A 26,661-nucleotide genomic window follows, 5' to 3' on the forward strand; every position below is an offset into this window, starting at 1 on the left:
TGTCTGAAGCTTACTGTTTTTAGTTTTGTGCAAATATGAAAGTACTAGAAGATTATGTACACCAATTATCATTGTGCAAATTGCATGTCTAAATCATACAGATAACCAATCATGATTTTATACCATTTTTGTGTTTTTTCATCAATGATCTCTCACTACAATACCCAGCATGCATTACACAAATACATCATGAAATCCCTGAGATGTCACCCAATCCTGATTGTTAGCCTAGCCTAGATCTATAGGCTAATAAATACAGTAACACAGTTGAAAAGAAAACAGCAATTCTATTTATTTAGCACAAGATGGGCTGCCGAGACTATTTTTTGTTTACCATTTTAGCCAAAAAATAAGCCAAACTCAACTAAGCCTAGCTGGCTTTGCTAACCTCATCCTTTAGCTTGTCCTCCCCAAGAAGTCAAACTGAAGTCAAATAGAAGATATTCGGCTTCTATGCAGTAATATTAGCTTCGACAGCTAGTGAAAAAACTATATATTTCAGACATCCCCAAAAAACTCACTTCAATGCAACTGTATCTTTTTAAAAGCTCCTAAGGATTAGTTTTAAACCTGAAAATCTCAGACTATAGAAACCACTAGGGGAGACCACTGTAGGAGGCAAGTAGATATGCTTACAGAAGATTGTAGAAGTTTCACTTTGGCCAGATTTCAGGGTCAATTTTCAAGTCAAATTTCAAATACACTTTGTGACACACTGTTATCTATAAAAATGTACAAAAGTATTGTGTACGGATAACAAGCAGCCATCGTGATGCTTGATTTGTTCCATACTTTCAATTATTGTTCAAATTTAAGCTTACATTACTAGCAACATTGGCCTCATAGCTCCATGGCAAAACTACAGAAACAAAAACACCAAACATATCTTGGCAGACTGACTACATTGGGGGTTGAGTTCATAAATCAAACATTTTTTTTTTTGGCCATTCCTTTAAACCTTAAGCATTAGTTTGCAGGCCCAGATTTTAATTGTTCCTCATAACAAACATTAGTTTCACAGTAGTTACTGAATAAAAAGTCTTGACTAATAACTGATCCAAGAGTTAGATAAATGCATAAACTGCATATTCCAGCAATCCAACATGCAGCATCACCATGACATCACAAGAAAGGTTATAGCACACTGTAGTAAACAGTTCATAAAACACTGAACAGTAATCTCCTGAGGGCATCGCCTTTATTCTTATGTAACCCTAACATAAGCAACTGTGTAACAAATGGCCAACCACAGGCCAGCATACACACATCATTATAATGGCCTCTGTCCACCTGTGAAATGCTCATATGTTCCTCACCATCACCGTCTGCACAAAGAGGCGTTTGATGTTACTGCTTCTGTGACCACTTTAACTTTCCATGGGCTTTGCCATGGGACCAACCAACCCAGCCAGAACCCTGGGTCCACCAGTCCAGTCCAGTCCAGAGAATGAATATAGCAGGACTCAGAAAGGCATAAACTGACAATGTGGCATCCTTCAGAAAAATGCCCGCTGAAGTGACTGTGGGCTATTTGTGAAAAGCCCAGGAAATGGGTTGGGAGGCTGTCTTCCTCCCTCACAAAACTGACAGCATGAAATCTTAAAAATTATACAATCTTCTCAGTTGGTAAAAGACCAATGACGCAGTGGAAAAAGAGAAGGAAAAAAAATGTGGAAATTGCTTCCAGATCTGCGTAAGCAAGTCTGTAGGGAGACTTTCATCATAATAGAGTTGGCATGAGAGATTTGTGAAAATTAGATTACATAATGGCACGGCCACATTCTTTAAAGTACACAGATTCATTATTGCTCTATGCAAATGAGTTTGTCTGAATACATTTCTATGTACTGCTATAGATCACAGTCAACATGGAGACAAGAGTGCATAATCAGTGCCCAAGAGAATCGTGATAAAGTTTTCAGATAGCTTATGCATGTGCATACATACCCAAGCATTTGTTGCCATAATAAGATCTGTGAATTTTTGGTACCTCAATTTGGAATTGGAATGAATAATAATAATAATAATTGCAACACTTTTTCTTAATTTTAAAACCGTTCTGAACTAAAAAGCACTGAGAAGTGTTGCCTCTGTGGAGGAAGTTAACATATTTTCACTTAGAAAAATAAACAAATCATTTTACAAGGGGTGTGCAAACTTTTGCCTTCTACTGTATGTTAGGTGCAAAAATGATGGTATTACTGTAGGATCTCATCATCTACCATGTTTAAAAGTTCTGTTATATTAATGTGTGGGAATTCTAGTGTCTTGCTATGATTTGCATGAAACACAGTCTTATACAAAAGTTTGGGCGCCCCTGATCAAATTACATGTTTTGTAGATTTGTGAAAAGAAGTTAACACATACTTTACAGAGAGCACACTTCTGCCCATTTTATTGCACAATTACTGTTTATTTGCTGAAATGAACATTCTGGAAAAAAAAATTGTGGTCTGTGCAAAAGTTATAACAATTTTAGATTTTAGGTTCAATTCATGTTTCGTTCATTGAACTCAGCAAATAAACAGAAGTAGTGCATTAATTAGCAACTCCAACTAGAAAATCTACAAAACATATAATTTGATCAGGGGTGTTAAAAACTTTTGTATGATTGTTGAACGATACAGACAGTTCTTCAACCCGGCACTTAAAGAGCTTTTACTGTACTCCATTAACCGTCACCAGGCACAGGCCTATGTTACGCTAGTATTATTAATAAATTAATTATTAATTTTTCATTTAGAAATATGTGGGGAATCCTTCGACATCTTGATGGTGACAACAGAAAACAAAAATAAAGGAGAGAACATCACCCTTACATTATTCATAATTATTATTAAATGCTAACAGACAAGGCAAAACTTGATTACAAAAGATGGTCCATCTTCATGAAACTGCCCCTTAATCCTGTTGATCCTCCTCTCTGTTCATGTGTTCTACTGTGATTCCTGAACCATGATACTTAAACTCACAGGGAGGCTTTGTTTAGACAGCCAGTCACATTAGATCAAAACATTTTTCCCTCCACATCAGATATGAAGCTGATGTTTTCCTTGAAGTCCATGCAGCGATCAATCGCCTCTACCCAGAACTTATCAGTTCTGATTTAGAGCCAGTTAAATCACTGATGGAGTCATGTCTGCCTAGGACCACAAACGCTCGGCTAAACCCGCAAATCTGACCGCCTCAAGGAGAAAAATAAGTCTGATTTGGACCCTTCACTTTGCTGTAGCCTGGGCTGCTCTCAGGGTCCAAGTAATTGCATGACAACTGGGCTGTGCTCTAGGGCCTAGCTCACTGAAACTGCTGCAGATTTGGCCTTGTGATGAGCACAGTCCTTCTGAGGATCACGCAATAGTGTCGCACCTTCAGAAGTTCTGTGGTCAGCACCCACTGCTTCTGATACACTAGTGAATCCTTGCTCCCTGCAAAAAAACAACATGCAATACTTAATATCTACTCCATAACGTTGTCATTCAACTCATTCAACAATAACTAATAAACAAGGTCATTTTTTGACAAGTCTTAACTCACATTAAAAGCTCATGTAGTTCCCTTTTGATCTTGTTGACGACAGGAGGCCCCTGGTACACCAGCGCTGTGTAGAGTTGAACTAGTGAGGCTCCGGCACGGATCTTATCCAGGGCATCCTGACCACTGGCTACTCCACCCACTCCAATAATGGGCACCTTCCCTGTAAATACACAAAAAAAGTGGCTTACTTTAATTCACTTAAGCCTTAAACACTATTAGAACTGGGCTAGTTTAGAGAAATTTCAACACTTTCAAAATTTCTCCAAAATTCAATTACTGATATGTATTGACTCTCAAACGTTCACTGCAGTCAGTTGAGATAGGAACAAATACACTGTCTGGGGCCTGAGAAAATGATACTAATGAGATCATTATATTCCATTCATGGCAGAAAGGTACGTGCAGCGTGTTGTAGTACCCAGTAAGAAATCTTATTTTTTCAGATTTCACACTATTATATCATTATCAACATTACATATAAAACTCAGAAGACACATAAATGTTCACTGGTCATTTTGGATGGTCAGTGTAAAGGCTATATTTTTGCTGTAGACACTGCGACTCCTGGTTCCTTTCACTACCACTGGTAATAGTGTGAGTCAGTAAGTTTCTCTACAATGAAATTCTTCACACCAAAACTCTGAATGACTCTGTTTACATCCCAATGACTGAATTATGCATAAAACTGGGGGGTTCCCTTTTAACTTGGTTCTATAGTGTAAGTTGTAAAGAATTTAACCAACCAAATAGACATCAGGGAAAGTTGCTATGAGATAATAAAATAAAAATAATTAGGCTAGTAAACTGGGCTCTTCAGTTCATTCAGATTTCCAAATGCCACCCAATAACACAACAACTGCACTGCCTTTTAAATGGTACTTTCAAGATTTAAACTTTGTTTAATTTTGTATTTTTAGTTTAAGCTTCTTAAAGTTGCCTTTTAACATCTAGCCAGGAATAAATTTTTTAAAAATAAAACAGAAAAAATAGCCTTTTTGCTAACTGTGGCTCATTTCCAGTTCTGTTAATACCGTTTATTACTTAGTCATGTGCCTGACAAATTCATAAATATTCATTCACATTTGATTAAAGTCATTGATCTCATTCTTATAGATCGTCCCCAACCATGTATTGGTTTTTACCTTTCGTCAAGGTATACATCTCCCACACCATGCAAGTAGACAGCTCTTTGAGAGGCTGACCACTGAGCCCGCCAGTCTCATTCTTTTTGGGGTCCTGCAGGGTCTCAGGTCTGGACACAGTGGTGTTGGAGACTATTAAGCCATCCAAGCCAAGCTAACAAGAAAGAGCACACCAGTCAACAAAGGTACTGACTCTGTCCCAATGGATTTTTCTATCCATACATGCATTTTCTCAATATAAATGTATATTTCTCTAACTGACCTCTGTGATGACCTCAGCAATGTCCTGTTTGTCCTGCTGCGAAAGATCAGGAGCAATCTTCACCATCACTGGCGGCCGGTTCGTCCCTTTCAGAGAGTCGCGCTCTTTCAGTACCTGTGTACACACATACACGCTACAGGTGTAATTCTCTAACCCCATAATTATATTATGCTCAAAAATTAGTAAATATTTAGCAAATTACTTGATTTAGATTTCACTGAATACCATTATAATCACTTACAGGTCTGCAAAAGTGCAAAAGAGCACTAATTTATTTGATTTTAATAATGTATACGTTTTTCATTTTACAGTGTCAATGGAAAAAAACAAACAAATATATTTAACATATACGATTACATAACATATATTGCCGTTGTCAGAAGAAAACCTCCAAAATGATAACTTAATAGGAGAAGGAAAAAACATACTTTACTTGTAATGTAAGTCAATGGAACCAGACCACCCCCCCCCCATTTCTTTTAGTCCATTCATCATGAAATTTACATACAATGAAAAGGGTATCAGACATTTTCAAATGTCAAAGAATGAAAAACGTCAAAAACGGAGAGGTTTTCTTCCAACAACAGCAATATGTTTAAATATATTTATGTTTTCTGTTTTTTATTTTTAAATAAAGTACTTTATTTACACAGGTATTAAATATTATTAAATTCACTTATATTACTGTGCAATATTAAATTTTTGTATCAGGAAAAAAACATATTTAATAGAAAATTACACAAAAGCCTTAACAACTAAATATCATACCAGATTTTTCAGTCCACTCTTTGCTTTCATTCCATTCTTTTAGGGTGACTTGCTTTCAGTTTTTCAGAGAAATTTGCAAGGATATTTTTCCACACCTCCAAAGTTCAGTCTTAGAACTTGGCTGCATTTTCTGATTCTCACCATTCAAGTAATGATAGTTACACATTTAGACTCATCAGCAAACCTTACTCCACATCTCAGATGTTCAGTTTGGTGTTCTAGTGCAACTTTTCTTTTGTTTGGTCCATTTCACTTTCTCAGTAAGAGCTTATCAGCTACACATCCATTCAGACTCATAGCGTTGAGTCGTCTTCTCACAGTGGATGGATGGACAGAAACACCTGTGGAAGTTTTCAGATCTGAAGAAGAGAGTAAAGTCTGATTTTCTCCTCTCTCTCAAAAACGAAAGCTTTAAGTACTGTTTATCTGATGGAGTTTTTGGAGGTTTATCATGTGTTGCACTGATTTAACACATGAGTAACACATTTAAGTAACACATTTAACACACATTGGGGCAGTCGTGGGCTGGAGGTTAGGGATCTGGCCCTGTGACCGGAAGGTTGCCGGTTCAATCCCCAGCACGAGTCCTTGAGCAAGACACCTAACCCCCAATTGCTCCCCGGGCGCCGTGGATAGGGCTGCCCACCGCTCCGGGCAAGTGTGCTCACTGCCCCCTAGTGTGTGTGTTCACTAGTGTGTATGTGGTGTTTCACTTGCATGGATGGGTTAAATGCGGAGATGGAATTTCCCCAGTTGTGGGATCAAAACAGTATCACTTAAACTTAAACTTAAGGAGACCCATTTTGTTTATTTCTTTTACTCTTTTTTGTTTTGGCCTCCTGACACCTTTTGGAGCAGCTTTGGAAGGCCACAGCTGTAAACCACAGGTTTTAAGACTGGAAGAGTTAAAGTGGCAGTAGGTGCACAAAAATAAAGAACGGAAAAAATTTAATACTGATTGTGATATTATACTTTAGTATAATTTAATGATAAATGTATGTTTCCTGCTTTTTCTGATACTGATAAATGAATGGCTTAATGGCCTTTTAGACTGAAATTAAATAAATAAATAAGAGTTTTCTGACACAATGAGTTCAATCGATTCTAACATTCCCAAAAATCAATGCATCAAACTATCCTCTGTACAAGACAATACTTCACAAAACACCCCTAAGGCACTTCTACATGCCAGACACAGCAAGTCCAACTACAGCTGTCCAGTTACATCACAAGAAAGTGGAACAAAATGCTGCAAAACATTAAGTGACAGGAAACAAATAAAACCACCGCCAGCAGCTACACAATAAGTAGTAGGTAGCTGTGTTTTGGTACTCAGTAGCTGGACTCAGCTCTACCTTCTCCAGAAGATGGCGCAGTTCTTCTTTGCCCTGCAAGTTTCGGAGGCCAGGAGTGTTGGGGCTGCTAACATTCACCACCAGGTAATCAGCGAGGGGGCCGAGAGTCCGCACGCCCTCCAGGTAATCAGCTGCTGCGTCAGTGGACAGCTTGTTTTTACCTAGGTTGATACCAAGAGGTGTGCCTGCTGAGAGAGCACAATAGCGCCATTAGAGGAGTCGCAGCTGTAAGCACTACAGACGCTCATTCAAATGACTATGAAAAAAACGCAAAGTGAACGAATAATAGCAGGTGTGCAGTAGCGACTGAGGAGCAAGCTTGTTTTTCTCAGGCTGCTCCAGAATGATTCTCATTTAACTGGAGAGATGAAGAAGATGCTAAGTGGCTCCATTCCAAGTTGATGCTCACAGTGTTTACAGCAGATAAGCATCCTTGATTGTAATGTCTTCTAACACAAGCCAAGGACAGCTATTAACACGGGCGAGGCAGGAGGATGTAAAATGTTCTCAGGTTTACCTCTTGTGAGTTCCGACTGAACACATGCTCTGGCTTTTAATCTCTCCTGAACGGCTAACAGGCCACAACTGTTAAACCCGTATCTGAAACACACACACACACACACAGCCAGTTTTGTCACCGACATTAATTTAACAATCGACAAAGATCAACATTAGCATAGGAATATACAGACGAAGATAAACACAGCATAAACCTTGTTTGCCCTTACTGTGTTAATTTCTCATTCATTGACTATATTCCTCTGAATGTATGGAAGCACATCTCCCACACGGTAAACATATACATCTATGAACAGCAGGATAAGTAATAAACACAGTCTTTTATCTCTTTTATCTCATGTCTGACTCAGCACAGCTCACGTTTCTCTCGGGCTGTATTCCAGCATGTTTTCCATTGTGTTTGTTTTAGGAGCATATAAGGGTCTGTAAGACGTCTTTCTTTTTAATATGAACGCATGACAGTATTTTGATTGCTGTGAAAGGCTTTGTTCACACTGCAGATAGAAATGGCCCAATTTTGATCTTTTTCTTACTATGTGACACAGATGTGACTGTCTGAAAACTATACCTGACCGTTTCAGTTTTGGGTTTTGGCCACTTTCACATGTGGCATTAAAATCTGTTACATATCTTATATGCGGAAATGTGGCTTCTGTCCGAACAGCTCTCACCTCTAAATGCGTCATAATTTCACACTGCTCAGTCTTCCAACAGTGATGTTTCTGAACAAACTAAAACAGAAGACACTTCTAATTATTCCATGTTCAAAGTAATGACCAAATGTGGTCACAAGAGAACGAAGCTGCAGCATCAAAAAGTTTAAAGAAACAAGGACGCAAACCAAAGAAGTGACCATGGCCAAAAAACAGGCCCTTTTTACAGGGAGCTTGAGTGCATTCGGTGCGATGAGCCCAGCTTTCGAGCATCACAACATCATTTTTAGCTGTAAGGCTGGAGAAGATGAAACTGAAATCTGCAGGAGCGCTGTTACTGTTGATTGCTTTTTAATTGTTTACACCTGGATGAGCCACGTGAAGCACTGTTCTTTTGCGCATATAGGTCAGATTGGAGCGTGACCTGTTCAGACTAATGTCGCATATAGGACACATTTAAAAGACACTGTGACAACCTAAGAAAAAAAGTCAGATTTGGCCCTCCCAAAGAGGAAAGCTTTCAGTGCTGTTTATCTTATAGTGACAGGACTGGTGGTCTACCAGGTCAGGCACAGTTGTTAGGAGCCCCCATTTGCTCTACATCTTTGAACGTTTCTTTTAGAACTATTTTTGTAAACTCCTGTTTTATCACTTAATTTCCTTCGCATCCTTTAATTGCCTTCCTTATGCAAGTGGACTGTCTCATATCTAATCTCCTGAAAAATAATACAGGGGAAAAAAACACTTAAAAAAAGATGGTTCTTCAAGGGTTCTTTAGTAAAGAAAATGGTTTTGTATAGAACAATGAACACTCAAAGAAGCCATTGCATGAATAAAGGTTTTTTTGAAAAGGGTTCTATATAGCAATTTAAAAAGTTCTTCTATTGTTACGATGTCAAGCTTGTATAAATAGAAGGACCTTTTGTGGTACTTTTTCAAAAAGGTTCTATGTAGCACCATCTATAAGACATTGTCCACCAATATGAAGAACCATTTCATAATGCAAATAAACACTATCATGCAAAGGATTCTTTAAATGTCCATGATTCTATATACAAGGTGGGCCATTTATATGGATACACCCAATAAAATGGGAATGGTTGGTGATATTAAGTTCCTGTTTGTGGCACATTAGTTTATGGGAGGGGGAAACTTTTCAAGATGGGTGGTGACCATGGCGGCCAACTTTAGTTTTTACAATGGGAAGAGGGTCGTGTGACACATCAAGTTTATTGAGAATTTCACAAGAAAAACAATGGTGTGCTTGGTTTTAACGTAACGTTATTCTTTCATGAGTTATTTATGTGAAGATACGAGATGTGCAGCACCTGAAACTACGGATACTGGAAGCCTGTGCTAGCATTTCTTCTGCAGTCTTGCTATCAGTGTGTGAAGAGTGGGAGAAGAGGGTTGCATTGACAATCCAACACAATGGGCAGCACTTTGAACACATTTTATAACTGGTCAGAAACTTGTAAATAACTCATGAAAGAATAAAGTTACGTTAAAACCAAGCACACCAATGTTTTTCTTGTGAAATTCTCAATAAGCTTGATGTGTCACACAACCCTCTTCCCATTGAAAAAACTAAAGTTGGATCCAAAATGGCCGACTTCAAAATGGCCAGCATGGTCACCACCCATCTTGAAAAGTTTTCCCCCTCCCGTATACTAATGTGCCACAAACAGGAAGTTAATATCACCAACCATTCCCATTTTATTTGGGTGTATCCAAATAAATGGCCCACCCTATAGAATGATTTTCTTTACTTAAGCACCCTTGAAGAACCAGCATTTCTAAGTCTGTAGAGTTAAAAAAGTCGTCTAAAAACGAAGATGCAGACAGCCGTCTGTCCATCTAAACAGTCACCGTGAGCTTTCATGCTTGAGAAAGAAGAGAAAATGAAGCTCCATTCTTGCTTCAGATCTGAAACAAAACACAGGTGTTTCTGTCCAGCTGACCACTATGAGATGACAACTCAGCACTATGAATCTGAAAGGATGTGTAGTGGTCAAGAAGTCCTTAGTGAGAAAAGAAATTAGCAACAAAGCAAAAGAAATTAAACAAAGAAGCTGCTGTTCAACATTTCAACATAACTGAATGTGTTTGTTATTATTTGGATTGCGAAAAGCAGAAAATGCAACCAACTTCTAAGACTGAACTTTGGAGCTGTGGAAAAATACGTTTGTATCGAGTTCAACTAAGGTCTCCAAAAAAATAGAAGCTGTAAAAATGTATTAATGTATATTTAGTTGTTGATGCTTTTCTGTAGTTAAATATATGTTCACTGCTTTTTTCCCCAGATGCTGAAAAAATATGAACAATTATAGCTGTTTCTCTACCCAAAAGGAAATAAATGAAAGGTGGTCTCTGACTTTTAAATGGTATCATAAATGAGAAACTACACTGAGACAGAAAGGTGCTTATTGCACATGTGAGAGGGCAACTTTCAAATGCTATGCAAGATGCGTATCCAAGGGAGAATTTGCCATTCAAAACCTTTAGCATTCACCCCGAGCGCTCAACTACTTCCACATGGAGAAAGACCATATTTTAAAAAAGCCCAGACAGAACTCGCTTTATTGGCTGATAAGGGCATGTAGCGAGAATCAAACTCATTCACAGCTGTGAATTTTAATACAAGCCATACAGGCTACAGCCATATAGCGACATATTTTGCTATTTATTTCCTATTGAAGGTGCAGGACGTGTCTGAAACAGACATTAGTAATCCTGACAGGCCAGTTTCTACACAAGCTGTACAACTATTCAAACAGCTCGCATCTCATTTACATAATGTTGTCCACTCATTTGGCTTATGAGTATAGTGGACACTGATTGCACTCATTGTACAATGTTATTTCACTACAGCGCTGAGCTTCATCAGACAAACATGGGATCTATTAGGTAGGCTAATGCCAACACTATATACTACAACTTTACATTCAGAAACAACATGCTTGTCTTTGGTGCCCCATCTGCGCAATTAAGGTTCAAAAGATACAAGGAAGACATAGTTCTTCAAGGGTTCTTAACCATTTGGAGGCTTTAATGGTTCTTTGCATGGTAAAATGGCTCTTCAGACAGATGGAGATGTATATGGTTCCATGTAGCATCTTTTTGAAAACAGTTCTCTATATAGCACCAAAAAGGGTTCTGCTATTATTACAATTTCAAGCATGTAACAACAGCAAAACCCTTGCATGCAAATGATTCTTTGAGTGTTCAGGGTTCTATGAAGAACCATTGTCTTTACTAAAGAACCCTCAAAGGACTAGAAGAGTGTTGCTGTAACCCGGGCAGGACAACTGATGGTTAAATCACCATTAAGAGTCATGCCCTGTTTACCTCCACCACAGCAATAAAGGCTGAACACAAAACATCATCATAGATCATATAATAGTAAAACATGTAAAATGTATCCAAATCAAAGCTTTAGAATAATGTTATAATACAAATAGAGAGAACTAATGAAAAATAAAAGACAACTAACAGAAAAACAAAACTGCAAAAGCTTAGGCATGGATCTACCCATAGTGCTACAATTTATTATCATTTCAATTTTAAGTAATTGTATTTTAAGAAGTTAGAAAATTGTGGAATAAACATTCATATGTCAATAAAATGAATTATAAAGTACATATAAAATTATACTGGATGATTTTTAACCCCTTAAAATCAGTATCAGTGTCAACCACACTATTTTCATACTGGTTTGGATCTAATCGCAATAGCTCAACTTGGTATATCACTAGGAATGCACTGATCTTGAACTCTTTACAATACAATTGGCCAAAAGCCATGTCATCTTATTTCCATTAAACTGACTTTTAGCGATAAAAATTATTTACACCGTCATATGTTTTTTGCAGAAGTTCTTGTTTATTGAAAAGTTTTGTCTGACGTTACCATCCCTAATTTCCTACTGCATCCTGTGCTTTTATTTTATCATTATTTTCCCATCTGAACACTTAGTGGAGAGCTCATGTTTCTCTGCCATTCAAAGCTGTTTGAAGATTTTCCATTTAGAAAAGCTGTAGCCTTTTCTCGATATCTCTCTCACATGACACTACATTAATGCCTAAATGTAGCTTTTGTCCAGAAATAAAAAGTTTGCATATAGATTTTTGCAACATTTCAGATATAGATGAACAATTTTTCCACTAAAATTAAATAGAAAAAAAAAAGTTTTATTAATAGTCACATTTTTTCTATGATTGTCCAATTTCATAGCCTAGCTCCATAAACCTTTTAAAGGAATAAAACATTTCACACAAAAAAAGTCTTTATGAATTTATAAATCTTTATGCTACTGTGTGAGTAACACATGAAACACACCAGCACATTTCCCATACTTTCACAATGTAATGAAACATCAGTTGCCTATTTAAATAACATGAATCAAAAAATGTAAAAGTAAGAGACAACTGGCTGTTCATATTTAATTATACTCCGATCTTTTAGTGTACGTGTAGCAGTGGCATTATTTCCATCAAACAATTGCATCATAGACTGGCCAAAATAAAAAGTAATAAATTGTACAGCTGCTAAACTTGTGTTAAAAGCAAAAATTGCAGATTCAGGCTGTGCATCTGCACTGATTACATCACCTGGCCGACTGCTTTAAACCAGTGCTTTCCATACACTTCCAATGCACCAAGGCACTCATGTCAAATTCATGAATGGCTTTTTACTCAGTCAGGTGTGCTGAAATAAGGGCACTCCTAACATATCCAGTGCATTCATACTCAAGGACCAGAATTAGGAGACTATCCCTTTGAAGTTGAGTGTCGTTACTATCATTTTGCTATATGGCCAACTACTCAAACATAAATTCTGTACCAACAGCTTTGGGTCAGTTACTGCACATACCTGTTAATGACTGCCTGATCAGCTTCAAGTCTAAACACACGAGGCTTGGGGTTTCCCTCTTGCGGCTTAGGGGTGACTGTTCCCACTTCCACAAAGCCAAATCCCAACCGGTATAGAGCGTCCACTGCCTCCCCGTGCTTGTCAAAGCCTGCCGCGATCCCAACAGGGTTTCTAAATCTTTGACCCATCACATTCACCTCCTGGGAAAACGAAAGCAGTGGTTCAAACCTGCAATTAAATTATACATAAAACCTAGACATGCTTTAAGCAGGGCTGGCTTTCAGAGCATGAAACATGACTGGGCTGAATCAAACTGCAGAACATTTAAGGCATGATTGTTAATGTAAGGTCAACACTTTGATTGTTAATACTTTGAATAAAAGATAAAAAAAAGATGAGCAATAAAGAATGTTTTTTACAGCTCATTGTGCTCATCTTTCCCATAGCTGCCAATATTTGTTGAGGGCACTGCATGTGCAGGTTGTTGTAAGATAAAATAGTCCCCAAAGAACACCTATTTTGGATTAACCACTGTTTTCAAATTTGACATTACTTATTAGGACAAATGCAAATTCACAGACCACTTTTGATTGTAAATAAAATTATAGACATGAGCCCTGGTTCTGGTCACCATCAGTGTACAAAAGTATGGTATGTTTCTGTAACCATCTCTCTTCAAAACACTCAATGATTTGGAAAAATCTGTGTAATACCTTTATAAAGTAATAAACATTTTCAATTTCTAAGCATAAAAATATGATCACATTACATCAATATTCCAAAGGCACAAATTTTGAGAGGAACAGAAAATCCACAAAAAGATGTAAATGGAGAGATGAACATCCTGCTAACTGACCAGTGAGGCAGGGTCCTGGTAGCGGTTTCTGGGCACCAGGCCGAGACTGAGAAGCCGCACAGCCATCACATGAGCTGTTTCTGCTCCTATCAGCTTCTGCAGGACAGGCATGAGGGCGCTAGCGTAGAACCGTTCATCTCCAGACACAGTGAGGTAACCCAGGAACAGAGCACTGCCACATCCCAAAATCTTTACTGCATCCTTCAGCCGCTCCTGTGTAAAGAAGACTCTGTTTAGATGAATCAGGCAGTATGTACAGCAAACTTTCTATGGCCACTTCAGCATCAAAGGTCCAGTTCACACATATTAGCAACCATCTCAAGTAATCTGATCACAAACAGACAGAAAGACATAACATTTTTTACTGGAGATGTAAAAATACAATTTATCATAAAGTAGCATAATGTTAGGGGTGGCCACTATGACAAAAAAATCATCTGATACATACAATGAACTAGTACTGGCACATTTCAAAAACTGGGTACGAAAATTTATTAAACTGGGTAAACTTTTGACAGTGTTCTTGTATTCATTTAGTTCTGACACTGTCTAGCATCAGTGTGTTACACTGATGAAGGTCTATTGACAAACATTTGCTGCCTTGTTTTTATCTCACTTTTGCACTTCAGCACTTATATCTGGAACATAAAGAAAAAAGTTATGTCTTTCAAAATATATTTTCATTTTGTGGCTATTTTGCCTCCCTGTTTGGCGTGCGAGTCATTTGCTTACTTCTATTGTATGTAATTTTGTGTTTAGACATACTCAAGTCTAACCGTTTGGATAGTAGTTACAGATTTTAGGGTGCAGTTTGAAGATCTTTATATTTACAATAACTTTATTTAATATTTCATGTATAGTGCTGCTCTAAATTCAATTAAATATGACTAATTTTACTTTATCATGAAACATGCAGTTGATCAGTGTACTTTAAGTACTGACAATATCAGCAATATGTTCAGATAAGTACACTGTTTATTACGATAACAATTAAATATTGTCATACTGCCAACCTCCACATAATGGCTAACATATTAACTTGTGGCTTGAACATTAGATCAGGGTACTATGAAGTACAGTGTTTGTTTCAAATACTTTAATAATGCTGAACACACTGTAGTCAACCATCCCCATCAGGGTGAACTTCTTTAGTTTACTGCTGGAGCTGGGAGGCAAACATTGCCAAAAACACCCAAAACCCATTCACTTAAACCTTTTTAATAAATACAGACTTTCGGGGCTCCCGAGTGATGCAACCGTCTAAGCACTGGCCCAATCATCAGTTCACGAGTTCGATCCCTAGTGATGCTACAGCCATCCATAGCCAGGAGTCCAAGAGGGCACAATTTGCCTTGCTCTCACTGGGTGGGTAGGATGGTCCCCCCTCTCGCCCATCATTCAGCATGATGCTAGTGATGGCAGTTCGAAAAGAAGCGGTGGCTGGTTTCATAGGTCTCGGAGGAAGCCTGTGTTAGCCCTTGTAGTATCATTGATAGTATAGTGTGATTGAGGGAGTCCTAACTAGTGGGTGGAATTGGAAACGACTAAACTGGGGAGAACTTTGGGTAAAATAAATAAATAAATACATACATACATACAGACTTTTTAATAAATATGGACTTTGAACAATACACTTGAACAAAGCTTGATTATGTAGCTAAAACTGGTGGACAGTCATTTCAGATGACGCTGTTGTGCCGAATCACAACTTCACTTCACATGCATGCACGATGCGATTTCTGTTTTTATTCTTAAACATATATCTTCAGTTCAAAAACTCAAGATTAACAGCTATTTATCAAAAAGAAAACAAGAAAATGGCTGCCCACATAGTTTGGATAACATACTACACCCAACAGAAGACAGAATATGCTGGAGAATCACTATCCATATGGTCGCCAGAAGCCAGAACTGATTTGATGTCCCTTAATAATAATTATCATTATTGCAAGCAAACAGAAACTTCATACATAAGTTCATGTCTTCTGTAACTCAGGGACACCTCTGTCAGAGCTGGCAGGGCGCACAGATCGCCGCAAATGTTAATGTAAACTTTTCTACTTTTGAACAGCTTACTGTCATAACAAGCAGCTTGATTTGGTCATTCTGAGCCAACGGATTCAATCAGAATAACCGCCTTTCAGCCACGGCCATGACTGATTTTAATCATTTTCAAAGGTGTTCAATCAACAGCTTGTGATTATAGCCTCAAGTGTAGTCTGAAACCCATGCATATCTAAATGGATATAATTTACATCTCATTCTCAGAAGTCCAAAGTTCACAAGTCCGTAATAGTGCTCTCAGTTAAACAGTTTCTGGCTCACAGACTGTCGACCAAATCCAGAGATACTGCACCAAATGAAATCTCTATAGAGATCATACATCTGGATTGTACAAACCAGGGAAGCAACATTTATAATTTGGGTGTCAAAACTGGGGATGCACGATGATCAGTGTCATATCAGGACCACTTCAGTGTCAGCAGATTACTGCCTAAAAACAATTACCAGCATTGGACAGATGATTCGTTTTTGACAAAATTTCAAAATAATATTTGATGACGTGTTTATCATTCACATTTAGGGCACATTGGCTTAATACTGTACTAAAATGTCTGCTTTTCCCCATAATGCTAATCCAGGTGGATTTAATCCCAAATTTCAACGTTGAAAGACGTGTATCAGCTTTAGCAGACATGGACATAAAAAATGCTGGTGCATTTCTAGCTAAAACTACTGACACCTTGGATTGAGGAATGCAGGCTTCTGAGATAAATAGGTTTTCAAACCGCTTTCGCATTTACACTTTAAAAGACAGAGGGGCTTGTGTGGGGTTCTGATCAATGGCTGACTGCGGATAACGGGGCAGAATGAGAGCGAAGTGCTGATTAGTTAGTTAGCTGAGGCATTTAGGTCATGTGCAGTGTTGCTCTGAGGAAATCCTTCAGTCGTAGCTATAACGTTACCTCACAACATACATTTTGGCAAAAGATAGAAAATGAGTAACAAAAATAGAGAAAAGGCCTAAAGTCTGACTGTGAGAGGTAAAACTTCGCTTGGACTCCGCATTTCTGTCTGCCATGTGAGTGAAACACACAGCAAACCGATTAGGAGTTAAAAGCACTACAGTTAAACCGTTACAACTGTGGCATGTTTTTGCTACGGCGGAATGCTTGTTATTTTAGCATTATTTGGGAAAAAATACATGGGGAAGCAAATAAATCATAGAAGAAATATGCAGCACTTCTTAAAAGTTACCTTCAGCTGCGCCGCCATGCTCACTCACGTTGTAAACACTAGAAGCGCTTCCCGCGAGGCTCACGTCCTCCATGAGTTCTCGCGATATCGAGCACGCCAGTTTTCGCAGATGTACACGTCATCATCCCAGCGAAACCCTTCCCGCGAATGATGTGTATATCTTCAGATTTATGTTTGTCATTTTCCTTATAATTGCTATGCTATATTTACATATGTATGATATATATTACAGCGTGTTACAGTAAGATGTGTTCTTTTTAAGAATAAGAATAAAAAATACCAGTTCTACTGTAGATATTAGGGAGTCTTGGTGTTAGCCTTCCTTATTTTCTCACCCGCTAGGCCTGCTAGCCATGGTTCACAGATTTGTATTTCCACTTGACAGTAGGCCACTGAACCTGTCAAATACGCTTACATTTTACTTCATATTGTATTACTGCACTATTTGGTAAAAAATACAAAATATTGTCCATAGCCTCCCGTTGCTACATCCGACACCAAGCAAGCAAGAAATGAAACTTTAAGGTAAGTCAAGACTTTGCATGTAGTTTGAGTGTCTGCTGTTATTTTCCTAATGAAGTTAGCTCACATTCACTGTTTTCACAATGCATTGCCAAATTTGCCTAAGATGGACAGAGACTGCCTGTTTCCCAGTCTCTGTAGTCTTCCCTGGAAGTGAAGTTTACTTTTCAACTCTTCCACCATGGCTTTCTTAAGGCAGATATGCATTTACTGCTGGATTTTATGGGCTTTTCTTTCTCTTGTTTCTGCTGATTCCTGTGACAATAACACTGAGGGCCAAATATATGATTACAGACATATGGCCAAATGTGTTCTTGGGGATGTGTGCTATGAATTTGCTGCAGAGCCGAAGACTTGGGCCCAGGCAAGAGAGGCATGTGAGAGACAACGAAGAGGGCAACTTCTTACATTTATAGACTGCAAAATTAAGGCGTTTTTACTGAATCTGATCGCAGATGTTGAGACTACATCTAAAGGCTGGTGGATCGGTGAGGGTTTGATGGGACTGTACAATAATAATAATTTTAGTGGTGAGTAGAAAAGAATACTGTAACACTATCATTTTAAAGTCGGTGGGATAACTTTCTCTGTTGTACCTATCTCTCTAAAAAGTTTTTTCAAAAGCTTTTTCAAGCTGCTATACTAAAAGATTTTGGACCTGCTGGCAGATCAATACCTTTATTGTATACAATTTGATAACCTAAGAAAAATGCACTGTAGTCTATGTGGTTACTGAATATTAAGCTGTAGGATGTAATAAGGCTGGGATTTTAAAGAGTTAATGATTAAATGATTAGGGTTAGCTTCTTGGCTTGGTCTAATGTCTTGAATAGGGATATCTTGATTAACCCATTAATGTCCTTATATAAAATGTTAAATTCCATTTGGTTTTCTAAATTGCCTGAGAACAAATAAAATAAAAAAAAAGCAAGTATTCATCATATTAAAGGAGAAATTGATTTTTTGTGAATTTCTGCGTAATTAAATGGTTAAGATGTAAACAAAGTCATTCAATTGTTTGTTGTGAAACGATCTGTAAAAAACTTGACAACTCAGAATTGTTCACAGTGGTGGTGATAGACGTCTACAGAGTTCTATGCTCCAAAAAAATTACCTCACAGAAAGTTACATGAAATAGCTATGAATGCATTGTCTGATGCCTGAGGTTCAAGATTTGTGTTTCTCATAAATGATCACTCAAACATGTTTGTTTAAAATAAATACATGCAAAGCATTTCATAGAAAAGAATTACTTAAATTTGTCTTTTTTCTGGATTTACTCAGAACACAGGTGTGGGTTCAATAGTCATTTTGGACGGCAAAGAAAATTACTATATTTGCATTGTAGACATGACAACTCCTGGTTCCTGTCACCTCCAAATTCAGATTAAATTTCAAAACATTAAAACTCACTTAATTAATTTACATCGCCACGATTGAATTATGATGAATTTTTGAAAAAGTGGTGGATGTCCCCTTTAAGTATTATCTTTTGTTCTCTTTCTACAAAGCAAGAGAAAATTCAAATTGGATTGTAAGTAAAATAAATGAATAAATGAGTACTTTTAGATGTTAGTTCAAGGTGCAACTAGACAAATTGTCATAGTTTTAGACCAAGATATTTTTTTTGGACAGGAATGGGTTAATCATGTACTATATTGTGAAGATGTCAAATTGCTGATCATTTTGAAGGTTTTAATTCTGACCACTATCATGAATCACTGTGCACATGTAAGATCTTCTGTTTATTTTAACACTGCCGCAGTAACTGTGTTGCACAGGTGTAGAAAATCCTCAGTGAAAGCTGGATGCAAATATGTAGCGACCATTTATTTTCTGCATGTAACTATGTTTTGAATATGTGTTATGATAAACGTACAGGTTCATCCTCTGGTAAGACTAAAGGTAGCAGTGAGAAGGATAGTGTTAAACCACTTCTTTGCACCTATTTGATCCTGGAACCTTTTCAGCTGGTGACCACACCCAACTGCGATTTGACCTTTGGTTACCTGTGCACTCTAGGTAAAGAAAAAAAAGTCATACCTTACTTGTATTTTGAGTCAGTATAGCAAATATAACACCGATATATAACTCTATAAATTAAAATAAAGATTTATGATTCTTTACTCTTACAGATTTTGAGATACAAACAAATTTTTCTGGAAGTACTAGAGACCGGAGGAGTGCAGGGGAGGATCAACAAAGTAAGTCAACATGATACAACAACAGAAGATTATAGGTCATACATTTTATATACAAGCACTCTTATCTCACTCTTTCTCCCTCTACAGTAAGTGATCTCTTAAATGAAATGGCTTCTGAAATACTCAACATAAATAATCTTCTTGGAGTAAGTGAGGTGTTTCTTTTCTTGCATAGCATGATGGATTAGACAATTGTTGGTACCATGATTAACATCATGGTGTATTTTTCAGACTGCTCAGAAAACACTGACCACACTGGAAAATCAACCAGTACAGATTTCACATGATGGAAAGGTGATGTATCTCTATGCACCCTCAATTTATTTGTTACTTCAGTTCATTCTTTTTTATACTATTCATGTTCATTCAATGAAAATATCAGAATTGGGTCTACCTAATAAGCAACATAAGTAGCTGCTTTTAGGTAGCTAATGTAAGTTACCAGTATGCTGTCTAAAATATGCTAGAATGAGGGAAAAAGTGAGTGGTTAATCATGTCTCAAAAAGGAGAAGATGAGGAGAAAAAGCTAAAAGATAAAGATATGTTTTGGATTTATTTTGAGGTATTAATGTTATACCTTTTTTGGCTTTTGGTCAAAAAATAAGAAGTAGTCAATCTTGACAGAGAATGCAAGACCACACTCACAACTATTAAGAGAATGCTGGCTCTAAGATATATATGGGTTACTACTTGCTAAAAACTGTGCATGTATTTGTGATTAAAACAATTTCAAAACATTAATAAAGACTAATGCACTCATACTCATGGCATTATTTGTATTGTTTCATTATAATTTACAACTCTTTCTTTCTTAGTATCTAAAGCCACTTTTCTATTGCATGGTCCCTGCCTGACCTGACTCGATATAATACCCCCTTCAATGTAGCTGCTCATCATAGCAATGCCAAAGGAGACTGCTGTGATGTGATGGTGACAAATTTTGTTCAGAAGATGCTGATGCTGATAGTTTCAGAAAAACTACATCAGTTCAGACACCGAGATTATTCTGGCTGCTCAAAAAAAGCAACATCTAGTAGCTAATGTTAGCATATGTGTTCAGCAATTCTCTCAGACCTATCTGTAGTCTTAGGTGTGTTTATGTCACCTTTTGGTATCGACTCGCTTGGAACCTCAACAGAGGTAGTACCAAAAATAGTACCCAGTACTAGGTACCAGATTTGCCTAGTGGAAAACCAAAAAAGGCAAGTAGAGTTAACTCAACTGTCTCTACTCACTTTTTCAGTTTTCTATTAGGCAAATCTAGTACCTGGTACTGATTTCATTCTGATATCACCTCTGTTGAGGATTCAAACAAGAATCCACACCAAAAGGTGATGTGAAAAAACTGCAGGCTACTGATTGGTTGGAAAGAATCTTCTCTACCCCCCTAAACACATATGCTAACATCAGGTTAGTGTACCTGCTTGTGTCACCTTTGAGCAACCAGAACCACCTCGTCATCTGAACTCTGATGTAGTTTTTCCCATGCTCTCCTGTTTTTTTTCAGCTGATATCAGCCTCTCCTGAACAAAGTTTGTCTCCTTGACATGATGACAATTTCATATGGTGTCACTATGATGACCAGTTACAATGAGGGGGTGTTACATCTGCAGTGGAAAACAAAGTAGCTGGTACCAAAAGTGAGTAAAAGTTGAAGTTAAAGGTTGAGTTGAGCCATGCTGTGCAGTGGAAAAGCACCATAATGTTCCAGTGTTAGCTCCAGTGTTAGCTTCAGCATTAGCTCATCTGAAGAGGCAGCTTCCAACACTTAAACATCCTACTTATTAGACATGAAAACCAATTGCTTTCATGTTGGTTTAGTTAATGAATACATGGTTTGTGCTTCTACATTTTTCTTTGCACTACTTTTTTTCCTTTTTTTTAAGTACTAGTATTAGAGATGCAACTAGGTAGCCTGAGTTGAAAGTTAGATGGACACCAGCAATGATTTTAGCTAGCTATGTGACACACTGTTGTCCATTTTTAGAAACAACAGTGTCAAAACTGCATAAGCATGTTTATTTGAGATTACTTAACAACTTGACATGTTTTGAGCTAAGTGTGATGATTCAGACAGCATGATTAGCCATGTAGCTTCAGCTCAAAACTGGCAAAGCAAGCAAGTCTTGGCTGAGCCTCTGCATTTGAGATCAAGTGAACTGTATGAATAATATTACATTTTAAAGATGTAAACAAAGTCATTCAGAGTTGTTTGTTGTAAAATGCTCCATTCTAGATAAACTTACCAAATCCAAGTTGTTCACAGTGATGGTGAAAGGAACCAGATGTCGAAAGCATCTAATGTCTTTAAAAGCTGCTTCACAAAACATGAATTTGCTGCCTGTTGCCCAAATGATTGTGTGATGATAGTACTGAGCTAAAGTTTTGGCCTAAAATATGTTAAAATCTATTCATGGCAGAGGGGTACAAGCAATAACAATAGGCTCAGAAGAAAACATTTCTTTTTTCTTTAGATTTATCATGATCATCATTAAATATAAACACTGGGAAGACATGTATGTTCACAGGTTGTTTAAGAGAGTAACTAAAATAGCTATATTTGTGTTGTAGGAACCCCTGGTTCCGATTAGCACTATTGTAAGGACTAAGTTTTTACAATAAACTAGCTGATGGCAAAACACTCTGAATGACTTTATTTATGCCTCTCACTGATTTAATTATGCAGACATTATGAAATATTGGTGAAATTTTAGCGAAGCATAGCAGAGTAAAGCATATGTAAACTAACAATCGCTTTACCATTTCAATGGATAGATCAAATACTTCACAAGTCTCTATCAAGGAATAAAAGTTGGTTTAAGTAATGGCGCGTTGGACCTCATTGTCAACTGCACCGGTGGCATGCTTCTGTACTCATTGGAGCAATGTGACCAGGGAGGCACTGCAGCTGAACATGTAAGTTAAATTTGCATGTAGGCCAAATTTCCCCAGTAGTTTTTCACAGCCTATACCTGCTGTTGCTTATCATTTATGTCTTTCAATCAAAACAGTTTGAGGACCTGCTGTTGATCGCTTCCAAGATTTATACGGAGATAAATAGTCTGAGGCTCAATTTAGGCACTGAGCCACTTGTCATGCAGCTTCCTACTGGCACCCTTTATGCTAGCAAGTAGGTAGTGGCATGCGATGCAATTCAAATGACAGAAAACTGAGTAGTATTTAGAGATGTTTATTACTGAACTGGTACTACTTTTATGTTGCATATTAACATAGTTTTCTTCTTTTGTTTTCTTCTAAAGACAGCAGCCACAAGAGATGGACAGAAAGGTCATTGGGTCAAAGGATAAAGGTCCTTATTTCCAGTTTCCCTCTTTTTCCGCAATGCGGTCACAGCTGTCAAGTGGCTCTGTCAATGTTCAGGTTTGACATGTGCTATTCAGTCAAGCTCAATCCTTTTCAGGGTTTCCAAAAGCTGGTGGAATATAACAAATTACTGAGTTACCTGTTTATTAGGCCCCCTGCCTCGTACCTACATTCATTGGCCATTTTATCATGTACACTACTGTGCTAAAGTCAGAGACCACCCTTAAATTATTCAATTCCTAGTTAGGACAGTAATTAATTACATGTTAACCATTTTTCAGATATTACTGAGGTGATAAAATATGAGAGAATCCATCTGCATGAGGATGGAGGAAGTCAAAGGAAAGTGAGTGAAAACATAGGAGTTTCCAAAACTGGAGTTAAAAAAAAACAGGATTCCTAACAACAGTGCAAGACCTGATAGACCACCAAATCTGTCACCACTGACTGAGCTTGATTTCCATCTTTGAAAGAGACGATGCATACAAAATAAGATGCACCTTTGCTTCAGATGTGAAGACGTTTCTGTCCACTTCTTCCGACACTAGGAGTCAGAATGGATATAAAAAAAATAATTTAAGCAAAGAAGCTGTCGATTTTCTCATAACTGACCATCCTAGAGTCCTGACCTCAACATCTCTGAATGTATTTAGAATTCCTTGGATTGTGAGCAGCAGAAAATGTAACCAACCTCCAAGACTCAACTGTGGAGGTTTGGGAAAAATATCCCTGCAGATTTTTGTCAAAAACTGAATGCATGTCTACGAAGAACAATGGAAGCTGTAATATAGGCAAGAATGAACGCACTAAATGCTGAAAAATTTAATATTCAGTTATTCAGGCCTATTTTTTTGTCAACACTAAAAATAAATAACTTGTTGTTAATGTTAATTTTGATTGTAAATTAAAGAAATGGATAATATCTGACTTTTGCACTGTACTATAAATACACAAAGATGCAAACTGCTGACTCCCCAGGTGCTGGATTCATAGATGCGAACAGAATTTAGCATTGAATATATTTAATATAATTTTGTGATATGATTTGTATGATATTCACCTGTGATGTTTCTGCATTTCTCTTAGATGTTCGATTTCAATGTGAATCCACTGAGTGAAGAATCAAATGAAAGCATCTCTGGAAGCGTTTGCAGCTTGTCTTTGAAAAATGAGACGTCTGAAATCAAGCTTCAGAATCTCACAGAGTTCATTGAGGTGTGGCTTTTTTCTTAAACAATGTTTATATGTAACAAGAATTCATAATAACATAGCAAAACTTAATCTTAGAATACATCATTTTGTACAGATAAAGGGGATTTCCTCTCTCTCTCTCTCTCCCTCTCTCCCTCTCCCTCTCCATCTCCCTCTCCCTCTCCCTCTCCCTCTCTCTCTCTCTCTCACACACACATACTGCAGATATTTCTGCCTCGTCCTGGAGCAGAGGAACCCACAGCTATTGAAACGCCCTTGATACAAGGCTTTGCTGTCATCACGTCCTTCAATATTTCTGATGTAAACTCGACTGTCATCGTTTCTGCAAGGCCTGACCAGAACATTTCCCTTCAATTGCTTCTTTCTCAGTTTTACCAGTCAAACAACAGCAATGTTCAGCAAAGAACCATTCTCACTGGACATGGTAAAGTCCTTTAAGAAAAAACATTTTCCATTGAGTGCGTTTCCATGCACTTAATAATCCGATAGAAAATCAGATTTTGTCAGTAATCCGATCAACGCATTTACATTCACTTGAGTGCTTAGATGGAAAACACCAGCTCTACAAGCATCAGGTAGTAATCAGATTTTTGCTTTGCAACTGGCCAATAAACTCAAAGAAGAAGATGTGACATAAATACAATGTTAAACTTCATGCCGCAGCTTTTTTTAAAAAAAAGGCATCGTGCAATTTTACCTGAAAATATGAACATATATCATCTAAAAGATGAGGATTTTTTTCATCAAGCATGTAGTTTCAGCATGAGAATTCCAGCTGTCTTTATCAGATTTTAAATTGAATTTCTAGACCTTACTTCGATCTAAGAAATTAGGTTGCTGTTTACATGACCATTTGAATAATACATAACAGATAACTGCAGAAATCAGATTATGATGGGATTATTGAGTGCATGTAAACAAACTCATTGATTTACCATAAGGACTAATGGAGCAGTCCAACTTTTTCAAACCTAACCTCTATCTTCTACATCTGTAGCACACAACTGGTTTCCACAGGCGATAATTTAGCAGTTTTTTTGTATTTAGAAAACAGAACCAGAAAGCCTTTCATAATGCAAGTCACTGGGCAGTTGTTTCAGCCACAGATCTGGCACATAAATATTAGCATGTCCCTCACATACTGAGAAAAACTAGATTTACAAGAAACTGGCCACAAGCATAATTGTGCAAATACATTACCATAGAGCTGATTTAAAGATTTAAATTCCTTTGAAAATCAAAGAATGTAGTTCTAATATAACATCATTACCAGCTGTGTTGTTTTGGATGTTTAACCTTTTCTTGTTTTACTGCTCACTGCTAACCTGTGAAATAGAGGATTACCGCTGGCTGATCACCCCAGAGATGATGAGAGGCAGTAACGGTACCTGGCATGTGAATGTAACACCGATCAACTACACTTCAAGCCAAGTGCTCATGCTCTCAGTTTCCATTTTAAATTTCAAATGCGTGTATTGGGACACACATCAAAAAGAATGGAGCAGAGCAGGTTGCTGGGTAAGGGTTCATCTATTAGTGTGCTATGGACTGTTTAGATACACATGTTTAGCTACATTTTTAACCCTAGTGAAAAGCAGCTCAGCACTGCATGCAGAGGGAAATGTTTCTGCAGCACTTCTTTTTTGCGAATAAGAACATTTTATACATGCTTTTAGTGGCATGATGCTTGTGACAAGTGACAAAAACTTGAAAAGCCACAATAAAAGAGTAGAATCACTGCAACCTGACTAAACCTTACAATTTAACTGGGTAAAATGTGATTTTGTTTAACTAAATAAATACAGTGGTGCTTGAAAGTTTGTGAACCCTTTAGAATTTTCTAAAAAAAAATATGACCTAAAATATCATCAGATTTTCAAGTCCTAAAAGTAGATAAACGGAACCCAGTTTAACAAATGACACAAAAATATTATACTTGGTCATTTGTTTATTGAGGAAAATGATCCAATATTACATATTTGTGAGTGGTGAAAGTACGTGAACCTTTGCTTTCAGTATCTGGTGTGACCCCCCCCTGTGCAGCAATAACTGTAACTAAATGTTTTCGATAACTGTTGATCAGTCCTGCACACCGGCTTGGAGGAATTTTAGCCCATTCCTCTGTAGAGAACAGCTTCAACTCTGGGATGTTAGTGGGTTTCCTCACATTAACTGCTCG

At 37.5% G+C, this 26,661-nt stretch overlaps 2 protein-coding genes across 2 annotated transcripts in view; one reads left to right on the plus strand and one right to left on the minus strand.

The window, feature by feature from the left end:
* dhodh (dihydroorotate dehydrogenase) lies at positions 1-17,289 on the minus strand. Its single transcript, XM_017712044.2, has 9 exons — positions 17,220-17,289; positions 13,962-14,174; positions 13,106-13,305; positions 7,579-7,661; positions 7,062-7,249; positions 4,939-5,052; positions 4,677-4,830; positions 3,535-3,694; positions 1-3,425 (listed from the first exon to the last, which is right to left on the minus strand). The coding sequence occupies exons 1-9, from the start codon at positions 17,235-17,237 to the stop codon at positions 3,290-3,292; spliced, it is 1,266 nt and encodes a 421-aa protein (XP_017567533.1). The 5' UTR covers positions 17,238-17,289; the 3' UTR covers positions 1-3,289.
* Positions 17,033-26,661, plus strand: part of LOC108435907 (polycystic kidney disease protein 1-like 2) — a 24,801-nt gene continuing 15,172 nt past the window's right edge. Inside the window, exons 1-14 of the mRNA XM_017712042.1 lie at positions 17,033-17,043; positions 17,695-17,744; positions 18,086-18,114; positions 18,197-18,271; positions 19,623-19,763; positions 19,877-19,945; positions 20,033-20,091; positions 20,177-20,239; positions 22,722-22,862; positions 22,958-23,076; positions 23,207-23,327; positions 24,357-24,485; positions 24,687-24,906; positions 25,819-26,000. Coding sequence (XP_017567531.1) covers positions 18,241-18,271; positions 19,623-19,763; positions 19,877-19,945; positions 20,033-20,091; positions 20,177-20,239; positions 22,722-22,862; positions 22,958-23,076; positions 23,207-23,327; positions 24,357-24,485; positions 24,687-24,906; positions 25,819-26,000 — 1,275 coding nt within the window. The 5' untranslated portion in view covers positions 17,033-17,043; positions 17,695-17,744; positions 18,086-18,114; positions 18,197-18,240. The remainder of the gene's footprint in view (positions 17,044-17,694; positions 17,745-18,085; positions 18,115-18,196; positions 18,272-19,622; positions 19,764-19,876; positions 19,946-20,032; positions 20,092-20,176; positions 20,240-22,721; positions 22,863-22,957; positions 23,077-23,206; positions 23,328-24,356; positions 24,486-24,686; positions 24,907-25,818; positions 26,001-26,661) is intronic.

Source organism: Pygocentrus nattereri, chromosome 15 (genome assembly GCF_015220715.1).
Source record: "Pygocentrus nattereri isolate fPygNat1 chromosome 15, fPygNat1.pri, whole genome shotgun sequence".
NCBI lineage: Eukaryota > Metazoa > Chordata > Actinopteri > Characiformes > Serrasalmidae > Pygocentrus > Pygocentrus nattereri.